At 41.5% G+C, this 12,964-nt stretch overlaps 1 protein-coding gene across 1 annotated transcript in view; it reads right to left on the reverse strand.

Annotated features, from left to right (window-relative positions):
• Nucleotides 1-11,297, reverse strand: part of LOC124884266 (ceramide kinase-like) — a 34,496-nt gene extending 23,199 nt beyond the window's left edge. Inside the window, exon 1 of the mRNA XM_047392095.1 lies at nt 10,948-11,297. Within this exon, the coding sequence (XP_047248051.1) occupies nt 10,948-11,083 (136 nt within the window). The 5' untranslated portion in view covers nt 11,084-11,297. The remainder of the gene's footprint in view (nt 1-10,947) is intronic.
• Nucleotides 11,298-12,964: the final 1,667 nt, after the last annotated feature.

The following is a 12,964-nucleotide window of genomic DNA, read 5'->3' on the forward strand; positions in this document are numbered from 1 at the left end:
CCTTGGCTTCTTGGGAACAGGGACGATGGTGGAGGACTTGAAGCAGGCTGGCACATGACATGTCTCCAGTGAGGTGTTAAAAATGTCTGTGAAGACTGGAGACAGCTGATCAGCGCAGTGCTTCAGGCTGGCTGGTGAGACAGAATCCGGACCAGCAGCTTTCCGGGGGTTCTGTCTCCTGAAGAGTTTGTTTACGTCCCTCTCCTGGATGGAAAGAGCCGTCCTCGGCGTGGGTAGGGGGCTGGTGGGGGGGAACTTCAGGGTGGGGGTTGGAGGTGCCAAGGCCCCTCTTGAGGTTGGAGAGATGGGGGTGGTGGATTGTGGCTGCAGCTGTTGGGGGGCATCGTGGGGGATGGTTGCAGGACTGTCCCTTTGTCTTTCAAAGCGGCAGTAGAACTCGTTCAGGTTGTCGGCGAGGCGTCGGTCGTTGATGGAGTGGGGGGCTTTCGGCTTGTAGTTGGTGATTTGCTTGAGCCCTTTCCAGACAGACGCAGAGTCGTTGGCTGAGAACTGGTTTTGGAGCTTCTCAGAGTACAGTCGTTTGGCCTCTTTCACTGCCTTGCCAAACTTGTACTTTGCCTCTCTGTATATGTCTTTGTCCCCACTCCTGAGGGCCTCTTCCTTATCCAGTCTTAACCTTCTGAGTTTAGCTGTGAACCAGGGTTTGTCGTTGTTGTAACTCACCCTGGTGCATGATGGTACACAGCTGTCCTCACAGAAGCTGATGTAGGAAGTCACAGCCTCTGTGTACTCGTCCAGACTGTTGGTAGTAGTCCTGAACACATCCCAGTCTGTACAGCCTAAACACGCCTGGAGATTCTCCACAGCCTCACTGCTCCACTTCCTTGTCGTCCTCACAACAGGTTTGCAGAACTTTAGTTTCTGCCTGTATGCAGGAATCAGGTGGACCATGATGTGGTCGGATTGGCCCAGTGCAGCACGTGGGACGGCGTGATAAGCGTCTCTGATGGTGGTGTAACAGTGATCCAGAATGTTGTCCTCTCTGGTCGGACATTTTATAAACTGTCTATATCTGGGGAGTTCGTGGGTCAGATTACCTTTGTTAAAGTCGCCAACGACGATTACTAAGGAGTCCAGGTTGGTCCGCTCCACACTCAGTATCTGGTCGGCGAGCATGTGCTGTGCGACCTGCACGTTAGCTTGTGGCGGGATGTAAACACCGACCAGGATGAACGAAGCGAACTCACGGGGGGAATAGAAAGGCTTACAGTTTATGATGAAGGATTCCAGGTCTGGAGAACAGTGCTGCTGAATCACTGTCACGTCGTGGCATCAACCACTGTTGAGGTAAAAACAGATTCCTCCACCTTTCGCTTTGCCGGAGAGTTCCGTGTCTCTGTCCGCTCTGTAGAGCTGGAATCCTGCCAGCTGCAGCGCAGAGTCCGGTATTAATCCACACAGTCATGTCTCCGTGAAGCACAAAACTGCCGATGAATAAAAGTCCCTGTTTTTCCCCAACAGCAGTTGTAGTTCCTCAATTTTGTTGGGAAGTGAGCGCACGTTAGAGAGAAATATTCCAGGTAACGGTGTTCGTAGTCCACGCTGGCGAAGTCGTACCAGCACCCCAGCCCGTTTCCCTCTCTTCCGGCGTTTCACCGCGTGAACAAAGGTGAGCGCACCTTTGACCAGAATGTCCAAAAATTCCAGAGCAGTAGGCAGAAAAGTTGGAAATAAATCCTCTGGTGTAGTAGCCCTGATGTTCATGAGTTCTTCTCTGGTGAGAGAGCTCCGGGTACCATCACAGAAGACCGTTTTAAAGAAGAAAAAAAAAAAAAAAACAATGCGCACCAACACGCCGAGGCGACCATCTGCGGCGCCTTTCTTTAATGAAATACTTCCACTTAAGTTGTAGAATTGTATTAGTGTATTAAAAAAAAACTCCTTAACTGGTATAATCAGCTAGGGTGGCTGGGTTTTAAAGTTGTGATTGAAAACAAAAATACAGACCTCCTGAAGTGCAATTTAAAGTTAACAGAAAATATGAGCTGCAGAGGAAGAAATGACTTAAATAAAATCCTGGTGATATACTGGCAAGCCAGTGAGAAACCTTTAGCATCCTCCTACATCAAACTCTACCTACAGTTAAGTGTGAAGCCAGAAAGACCTACCTCCCTACCAGAGCAGTTCTCTGGGAACCAATTTCCACCAGTTTCCCCAACTAGTAACAGGAACATACTCAGCAAAGCAGTGTTTTGGCCCCATTTGGATTTTGCTCAAGCTGGATGATTACTGACAGGGTTAGGGACCCACTTGGGCTGACAAAATACAACCCAAATCAGCTAAACCATTTCGGGACCATCTTGGATGGGTATTAAGAATGTCAGTTCCAAATGATATGTAGAACAGTTACTATTTTTAGTGCCTAGTTGGATGCGGTTCAAACAGTGCCGAATCGTGCTGAAAGCCCGGTCCGTTATCGGACAGAGTGAAAGAAGAAAGCCACAGAAGGCTGCGGGCAGCAAGATGAAGCACAATGGATAGGTACAGGAGAGAGAAAAAAAGCCATGAAGCGGTACAAGCTAGAGGACGTGTGAAGGAAAGCTATTGATACCTAATGCTAGCTTGCCATAGTGGTCATATAGACAAGGTTCGGGTATCGGCTGAGTTGAGAAAGTCTAACTATGAGAAGCCTCAATTGGCACTCCAGGATATTGTTAGAAGCTTTAGGTTAACAGATCTGTTGTAGGAGACATTCAAAGGATAAGGCTGAGTTAAAGCAGGTCTGCACAATGTTATAAGCTGCCTTGTTTATTTCAGAACAAGTACGGATTAGAAGGAAAATACTTCTATGATGAAATTAAAGAACCAAAATTTGAAAAGCAGCCATTATTTTAACCTGTTAATCCCTAAGGGGTTTTAGAGCAATTTCTGCCTGAAATGACATACCTTAAATAAATCAAGTATAGCTCCACAGTTATAAGGCCTACATGCAAACTTTTGGTACCTGTGTAAAGTTAAGACATAAAAAAGAAATATTTTTCCAGTGGAACCACTATTGTAATTTTAACTGTCCGACTTATTTGTGATTAAACAAACAAAATATAAACATTTTTGAGCCTTGCCAAAAGTTTTTTCTAAATCAACATTGAAAAACACTATGGAAATCCTTTGGAATTCCTAGGAGAACCCCCAGGTTGCATTCATCCACATCTTCGCTATAAATGCAGCATATTTGGACTGAATAAGTTGAAGCGTATATTCCACCGAAGTTTTAAAGAGCAATGGGCCAGGCGGAAATGGCAGTTAGGCAAAGGGTGCCAAAACTTTTCCAAATGTGTTTTCACCTCATAAAAAGGAAATAAAAAGGGAATCTGGTCAAATAAAATTGCTGATTTCCATTGAAGGAGTCCAGCATATGACAGCCTTTGTTTATGACATTGACCCTGTGTATCATCAAAATGTACAGTTGCAAACATAACTGGAAGCTAACGGAGTCGGCAGACAGCAACCAACAGACTGTAATGTGCAAGCAAATTACATCACCAGAGAAGGTGCTAGAAAGACAAGTTATGCCTTGTTAGAAAGGTGGGTGTCTCTAGTTTGTATTGATATGAGACATTTGGGGGTGCTTCAAAGAGAAAAGTGCTTTTTGTACTGTTTTGTTTACAGAGTCAGCAATGTCTGAGGGGCCTTAAAATGTCATCGTCTGTGTTTAAGCTGTTGTAAAACTAAAAGGTATTTGTGCAAAATTCATTTGAGGAATAGTTTCGTGAAGATTAAAGCCTCCTCTTGCGATATATTTATATATATCCTTGATTTGTCTGTTTTCTTTTCTGTTTCCATCTAATTAGAGCCCCATGTAATTTAAAGATTTAGTAAAGAATACTGACCCCCCAAAAAAACCCTGAAATTTTAAGTATCACAATACTGCATTTGTTAAGAAAATGTACCCACACATCTGCCTTCACAGACGTTTGAACTTGAGTGACATCCTATTGTTAATCCATTGGGATTTTAATGACATCAGTCTGCCATTTGACTCCATAACAGTTTCTGTCAAGACAGGCTGACAGCATGGGATCAAGTTGTGGGAACATGATTTGGCATTTCTACACCAAAGAACAGTCTTCTTTTATGGAAGCAAGGAAATCCTGCAACACATCAAATCGACATGAAAAAGAGGAAGGTTTCAAGACCCCAATGTTGCTTTGCATTTTATAACCAGGAAACAACACAGACTCACGTTTCAAGTGCTAAATTATGGAACATCTGTTGAACTTGAATTAACTTTAAGTCATACTCATTTTTGAATCAATAGTGCTCTCTTTTGGTCGGTGTAAAAAGAAAATTTCTCTAAAAGACAAAATGGTTCTTTTATTTCACTGAGACTTACTTTATTAGTTAAAAGGCATATATGTATAAAGTTGTGTGGTAAAATTATAACACTGTATTAAATTTATTTAATCAATGCCTCAAAACCTCTCAGAAGGTAATGAACCTGAAAGAACACTTCCGTTAGTCTGAAAAATCTGAAAAAGTAATAATTGCCAGTTTGATGTTAAATAGCAACCAAGATAAAGTTAAAATTTTATATATGGTTTCTTAATTTCCTTTTCATTGTTATAAAGGATGATTAGTGATTGTGTTGTCCAAGGAAAAATACTAAAAGGTTCTTGCAATAGTATGACATCTAAATGAATCCTGAATGGTTTAAATTGCATGTTGTTCCTCAATGCAAATGTTCAAAAGTTGAATTAAAGGATGACAAATATCAAAGGTATGATGATTGGTTGTGGTGGGCCCTGACACATTAACAGAATTTACACAAAATTAATCCATCTGGTTCATAAACAGAGCCTGTCAGAGGAAAGGAATGCATAGTGAGATTTTAAAAAGGAGTTGCAATTGATTGTTCTTGCAAGCTTTTTCCCCTTTTGGCTTCCATTACCTTAAAGTCATTAATGTTGACATTATTGGCACCCAAAGCAAGTATAATTTATTGATCTTTTTGGCATCCAGCATGGATGAAGTTTTTTTTTAAAGAATATCTAGATTGGTTTCATCTGGGACAAAGACATGTTACCTGGACAACATACAGTAGCTCAGGTTTAAAGTTTTCAGGTTTGAAACCAAAACACACCAGCACATTCATTGCTTCCTGGTAAAGTAGGTGCAGTAACAGGATGCACATAGAATGTGATAATGAATGTGAATGTGTTACAAAATCTGGAACTGATGGTTGAAATATAGTAAAAGCAAGTGTTGGGGGGTTCTCTGACAATATAAATGCAGTCTAAAATCAGTTTGTAGGGTATGAAAACCACCTAACTACAGAGCTCATTAAAGGATCAAGCAGTCACATTACCTAGAATGATCTTAACTGAGGGTGTGGTAATTTGTAATAGTTTACAGTATAGAATTAGTAGATTAGGAATAGATCAGCAAAAAATGTTGGTTTCATCACGAAGTCTTTAATAGTTCTAGTTGTATGATTGGGGATAAAATCTAATTTTGAAAGAATTAAGTTTGGACGATATGAGCAGTTGTGAATCAAAAGTCAAAGCATGATTATTTTAATGTTAATTGATTAAGCTAATTTTGAGGAACTGAAAAGGTGGAACTCAGAAGCACGTCAGTTCAGCAACCAGACAGTTTATGGTGAAAACACAGCAAAGTCACGTGGAAACAGCTGAGCAAATACAAGCTGCAGCTGCTACACTAAAGGAAAAATGACTTAGACAAGAGCCACACCATCTGCAGGCAGTGTAGCCTGTCAATTGAAACTTGTACATTATATAGAATCATTACACAGAGTGATATTGTCCAAGACTTTGTTTCTTGTAATTTTGATGATTATGACTTATAGGTATAGAAAAACCAAAATTCAGTCTCAGAAAATTAGAATACTGTGAAAAAGTTCATTTTGGGACAGGGCCTTTCAGTCTCTTGCTCCCCAGCAATTTCGCTTTCAGAATCTGGACAATTTTAAAGCTTCAGGTTATTATCAGGCTGAGGTTCTTCCTCTTCCGCAGGTATTTCAGATGTGGCATGGGGTTTTATGTCATCAGGTTAGGGGCTCATTGAGAAAACACCTGAAAACTCCTCACCTTCAGATAAAGGGTTCAGAGGTGCAGAGACATTCTGGTATTCCGTAGCACACGATAAAGTTCTTGAATAGACATTTTGCCACCATCTTTGCCTTTTTGATTTGGTGTAGGTATCGCTGCAAAATTATGATGGGCCTCAACTCTTTGGGCAACACCAGCTGATAACAGACTTTCACATTCTCCCTTTCTTGCCTCCTGCGATACAAGACTTCCTCTTGCAACTCGAGGCGATCCAACTCTCTCAATAGAAGTGCAACATCTGGGAGTTCATGTGTCACTGTTGTGGGGACTCTCTCTCCAGACTCCAGCTGGTAAATGAACTCTCTAATAACTGGATCGGGTCGTTGCTTCTCCCTGAGGTCAAGGTGAGAAAGGGGAGGAAAGACTGGCAACCCATGACTCTCATTCATGTAGGCATCAGGCACAGCTTGGATGGACATACTCAATGACTCAACCAGAGTATTGAGACTCTCTGATGGACTGCTTTGCTGGTTGGTTATGAGTCAGCTATGACAAATAGAGATGACCTCAGGATCTACCTCCTCCACTTCACCAGGTGCATAAGTATAGTCTTGAGTGAATTTGTGGATTAAATTCCAGTCCTTCTGTATAGGTTCATCCACAGACTGGCAACACGGGCGGCAAGATAGTGCATCAGTGTCGAAGTTTTATTTTCCAGCTCTATATAGCAACTTGAAAGTGTAGGTGGAAAGGGCAGCAAACCAACTGTAATTTGTTGCACCCAACGTTGCAGATGTTAGGATGCAAGTTAGTGGGTTATTATCAGTCACCACTACAAAGTTTGCCCATACAGATAATTGTAAAATTTTTCAGTCACACTCCACTTAGCACAAGGAATTCTCATTTGTGTGCCTGGTACCTTGATTCGCTTTCTAACACACCATGACTGGCGTAGGCGACCACCCTCAACTTGCCTTCCTATTCTTTGCATAAAACGCCCCCTAGGTCAGTGGGCCTGGCATCACTATTTAAAATGTAGGGCTGTTTCGGGTTTGCAAAACAAAGGACTTGAGCGGTGGTCAGCTTTTTGATCAGAGTTTCAAAAGCAAGTTGACAGGCTGGTAACCATCAATCTCCAAATAGCTGTTTTGCATCCTGTGGCTTAGCAGTGGTGGATCCTTTCTGTGATGCTTTGGAGGTAGGAACATAACCCCGTGTCAGATTGTTGAGTGGTTTAGCGATCCGACCAGCGTAGCTCTGCTTTATTCATTGTCATGGCATACTCTCTGTAGGGAGATTATCCCTGCTTGGTATGGGGTTGAGAACAGCAATGTGATCTCAGAACTGAAGCATGCCACAAGGGTAGACATCACAGCTGATTAATGGACAGGTTTTATTCAAGACCATCACCTCTTTGTAACATTGCACTGTCAGGAAACGTCCACAAAACCAAAAGCGCATATGAATTACAGACGGACAGCTGTGGCAGAGGAGATTGAGGGGATTCTCAAACCCTGAACATTTTTAAGATTCCATGTTTTGCACACACGCTAAACCTTGGTGCTCAGAAGCTGTACAGATGCAATAAAATTTCCAACTAGGCAGCAATAATGTGTTCTGTGATAATATGGATGAAGAGATCCCACATGGTAGATTGGATTAAGAAGTCCAACTATATGGACGTTTTCTTCATACCCCAACAAAAGACAGTGGCACTCTCTGATAGTGGACGAAGAGGGACACGTTGCCCTCATGTTATCAACTCTAGCTACGAGTATCTCTATGTCCAAGCATCTTCCACCCCATCTGAGAGTGTTCTCCACAGCTAGATAACCTTAAGTCCTGAAAGATCTCATATCTTCCTGATAAGGCAGACATACTAATTTTTCTGCACAAAACTTGTTAATCTGAAAAAGTTGACAGTTACAGTTGTATTTTATGTTAAAATGTTCATTTAACAGACTAAGTCTTATTTTCTTAAGCCAGCTTTAATTTAGTTTGAATCGAAAACAAAATGCTGATGCATACATTAAATTTAAGAATTAGTGCATTAAAACCCATTTGATGAGATTTGATTTGAATGTTCAAATAGTTTTTATCATCACTTAAAGTTTTATCACAATAAATACCAGAAACTATGGTGATAAGTTTATAGTACACATTGCCCATCCCTATTAGACACATGTTTTTTTTAGGTTTCACTCAGTTAGTCATACTTCTGCATGAACATGATGACATTTTAGAATAAAATGATTATGAGAATCCAACATAATTGTTGTTTTAACAGAGCCAGTCATTTTGATTGACCAGCCAGTTGGTGCTTTAATATCACCTTGAACAGTCAGGGTTTTTAGAACTGTGCCTGTAACAGGGGAACTAATGATCTCAGAGTTCACGTGCTATCTGTAAATGCTTCTGCATTTAGGCCACACAACAATGAGTCGCCTGGTTCACAGAAACACAGTTTGCCTTGACTTAACAACAGGGAGTATTTTACAAACAAAGATACATCATCCAATAATGTGTTACATTGAGCTGCAGTTGCCACTAAATACATCCTGTATTAATTAGTACTGTGTAGTTTTCAGTGACATTGTTGTAGTTATATATGCGTGTGTTGTTTGTCCCTGTGGTTTTCTCCTTTTTACAGGTGTAGAAGCAGACTTCTAGGGTGTTATCTTTAATTCTTTTGATCTTTCTTTCTCTCCTCTGTCTTCTTCTCTCGCTTTTACCTTTTGGCCCACCTCTCTCCCTTTCTTCCTTCGTCTTCTCTTTTGTTTCAGTCTCTGTGTCCACTGCATTTGAAATAGAGCATTACAGCCCTAGCCGTAACACTCCACTTGTGAAAATAAATCTGTTGGTCTTCTTCTTGGCACTCAGACAACAATTCTGAGTGCTACTCTGCCGGACAGGACACGTAAAAACAAACCCAGCCCAGATGTGTTATTTAACAACACCATATAGATTCATCCTTATCAGGTGTATCATTGCCAATGTAACGTGGATATTGGGATCAGCAAAAAGAGAAGGCAAATGTATAAGTTCATCTTTCTTTTACTGGTTGGAGAACTAATGAGCCCAGAATAGTTCTGGGCAAATAGACGTGGAATGATTGATTTAATTCAAAAAGAGAACCAATTGTTCCAAGATTTAAATGTGTCATGTACATGAATGTAAAGGAGATACACCAGTCAGCAATGGATTCTGAACACCAAATAATAACATAAACCGAAGATCCAATGTCCCGGGGGACATTTTGTTCATGCCTTGAATACTGACAGCTTAAAGTAATTTTCTATAATCTATTTATAGTCGGTAAAATGTGGTTATATGTCTCATAAATACCAATATAATAGCAGGAGGTGGCTTAAAGGTGTTTGGTTTGATCAGGGGCAATTTTGAAAATATTTCATAGGTATCAACTGACAAATGGGGATTAGAACCAAAGTCAATGAAAATAGAATGTAAAAACAGGGCTGCCACGATTTATCAACATAATCTATAATGTCTAATATAGTACTCTGCCAACATCGATATTTTTCGGGGGCAAAATCCCAATGGTTTAAGTACATGGGTACTAAACGGAACTAAAAGTGTGGCTGTCAAATGGGGGCAAACTGACCAGCAGCCACCAGGAAGCATCAAGCTGAAAGATGCTAAACATCTAGCCCCAAGTAGTGCACAAACAAACCAGAATTTCCACCGCAGTCAATTAGAGCCCAGTGGCTGATATGTGTGAGCACAGAAATAAACCAAAGAAAATGATAGCATTGCTACAACCTGAAGCTTTCGGTGTCAAGGTATACTGGGGTTTCGAAAAAGTTATGGTTTTAAAGCCTCAAACATTATTTGCTACACTATTTCCTTTAGTGAGATACAATTAAAGGAGTCACCAGAGTGTCCTCTGTCTGTACAGAGCATTGAGTAAATGCAGCACACTGCCAGTCAGTTGTCTAAGAGAAAGCTCCAATACCTTTCCTTCGCTTATTAGAAAGACAAAATTTGGTGCTGGGGAATATTTGAAGTTTGGGGAAAAAAAAGCACACTGTCATGGAGTGAAAACTAGAGTGCCACCTATCACTCTTATTAAGGTAGCACTGTGCAGCATGTAAATAGAGCAGCTGACTGCAGACAGACTAGAGAGCAGGTAGCTTAAATAATTAAGTAGCTTATATCCGATGGGTATATTTGTGTTTCTCCATAAAGGGGAGAATGGCAAACAATTCTGTGCTTTTAGCTTTACTTCAAAAGTACCATTAAATTCAGGGGCTGTGCCTGTTTCAAAAATAAAAAAAACTAAAGGGACCTTATCATGTTAGAGCATTATTAAAACTGTAAGTGTATTATTTTGGCAGAAGTAGGGGTAATTTAAGTAAAATCAATTAGATATTTCACGTAGTTAGTTTTTAATTATTGTGGAAATACTGTGAAACTATATTGTGAGACTGTCCTGTTAGCCACTGTTCAATTAAACCCAATTTTTGCTGAGTTTTCAGAAGTCTTAAACTTTATTTTATGAATTTATGTGGCTGTTTAACTTTCAGCACGAATCTCTTGGTTGGGGACAGAATGAGAGTGCGGTTCTGATGTTGATGAGGGTTGTAACAGCTGCAGCTTGGGTATGAGCTGGTGTTGCTGTGTATTGTTCCTGCCGGCTGACTCAGGGACCTCAGCACTGAGACACACTGGATGACACACAGACGGCTGAGTTATGTAAACGGATAATGTAGTCTCACTCTGCAGTGGGTTCTAAATGACATGCGTCCTGTTATCTACAGGTCATCAGGGTAACTGTGTTTGTCTCAACATGTCCCCTTTTTGTCCCATCGGCCATCTGTTCATTACACGGTGTGTTACGTCGACAGAACAATGGAGATAAACATGTACATACAGACAAAAAGTCGTTATCGGCACTTACTGGGTCTGAATGGGCGGTACATCGGACTGGAGACCCGTCTCTTCCATGTCAGCAGAAACCGACTCATGGCCACATCATAGGCTACGTTCCTGACGCAGAGTTCGGAGAGCAGCAGCAGCCTGCCGGGCCTATCCATGGGAGGCTGGCCGTCCCGCTCCGTCCTTCAGCCGGCTGAGGAGGCAGCAGTAGTCCCGGTTACGTCCGTCCTCTCATTTTGGTTTTCAGTTTTTCGGAGAGGATTCAAACCTAGAAAATAAGCAACTTTTCAGGAACAGCTGTCTGGTTGCGTGTGGCAGATTCCTTCTCGGGATGTTTTTACAGACATAGCGGTTTCCTACCGGATGTAGGAGGAGCTTAGTGTTGCGTTCAAGTGGTCCAAAGACGTTTCGTAACCCATTACACCTTTGTTCAACACTACACTCTAAAATCCTTAAAGTTAACTGAGGCCAGGGCAAGATAATCAAGTTGGTCCGCCACCCACGGCATTCAGTATTAAGACATGGCAATACTGCGTTATGTCTCCTAGTTTCTCTTTTCCTTTCCCCCCTTACTATCCTTTCCTCTTCTCTCTTATTGTATGGATTTTCGAGTTGTCCTACTAGGTATTAAAAGCTATCTATAAATAGATAAGTATTGATTTGAAGAGGCCCACGTTAGAGATCAGTCTTAATTCGGCCTGGAGTGTATTTCAAAGTCTTGAAGCTGCCACAGGAACAGCTTGATCACCCCAGTGCTTATATTTAGACCTGGGCTCCTTCAACAGGTGCTGATTTGAGGCTCTCAAAACTCGGCCATATGCACAAGCAGTTAGAGGGGACCTATTATGCAAAATTCCCTTTTTGATCGTTTTTACATTTCCATTTGGATCCCCAGTGCTTCTACAAACATTCCAAATGCAAAAAAACAACAACAAAAAAACACATTAAAATTATAACTGAATGTTTTATTTTTTCTAGAAAACGGACAGTTTTAAAAGCTGTGTAATTGTGACGTCACAGTTACACTAGCACCTAGCAACGTTACCTGAGTCCCCGACTAGCAACTGAAGCGGAGCTCCACCCACTTGACTTTTAGTGGGGGTTCATATCTCACCGACTGGTTTTACCTTACAATGGCTACCTTGAAAGGCAGATGTTCTGTTGTTGACGCCAAATTCTGACCCTACCATCTGAATGTTGCAGCAGAAATCGAGACTCATCAGACCAGTCAACGTTTTTCCGGTCTTCTATTGTTCAATTTTGGTGAGCCTGTGCGAATTGTAGCCTCACTTTCCTGTTCTTAGCTGACAGGAGAGGTACCTGGTGTGGTCTTCTGCTGCTGTAGCCCATCCCCCTCAAGGTTTGTTGTGCGTTCAGAGATGCTCTTCTGCATGCCTTGGTTGTAACGAGTGGTTATTTGAGTTACTATTGCCTTTCTATTAGCTCAAACCAGTCTGGCCATTCTCCTCTGACCTCTGGCATCAACAAGGCATTAGTGCCCACAGAACTGCCGCTCACTGGATATTTTCTCTTTTTTGGACCATTCTCTGTAAACCCTAGATGTGAAAATCCCAGTAGATCAGTTTCTGAAATACTCAGACCAGCCCGTCTGGCACCAACAACCATGCCATGTTCAAAGTCACTTAAATCACCTTTCTTCCCCATTCTGATGCTCAGTTTGAACTGCAGCAGATCATCTTGACCATGTCTACATGCCTAAATGCATTGAGTTGCGGCCATGTGATTGGCTAATTAGAAATTTGCATTAACGAGCAGTTGGATAGGTGTACCTAATAAAGCGGCCGGTGAGTGTAAGTACTCATTGTTGTGTCTAATACGTTTCAGTTTCGTTTTCACGAGTTCGAAGTTCTGGTTGAGGGCGTGGCCAGATACAGCTAATGTGCCTGAAAGTGACAAAGCCCTAAAACAGCTCACTCTCAAAGGAGCTCAAAAAAAGGGGTAGCTGAAGAAGGGAAATCTCATCTGAGAATGATTTTGTGCAAAAAATGTAATTAACATGTTATAACATTGTATTATAA

The sequence above is a fragment of the Girardinichthys multiradiatus genome, chromosome 2, assembly GCF_021462225.1.
Source record: "Girardinichthys multiradiatus isolate DD_20200921_A chromosome 2, DD_fGirMul_XY1, whole genome shotgun sequence".
In the NCBI taxonomy this organism is placed as follows: Eukaryota; Metazoa; Chordata; class Actinopteri; order Cyprinodontiformes; family Goodeidae; genus Girardinichthys; species Girardinichthys multiradiatus.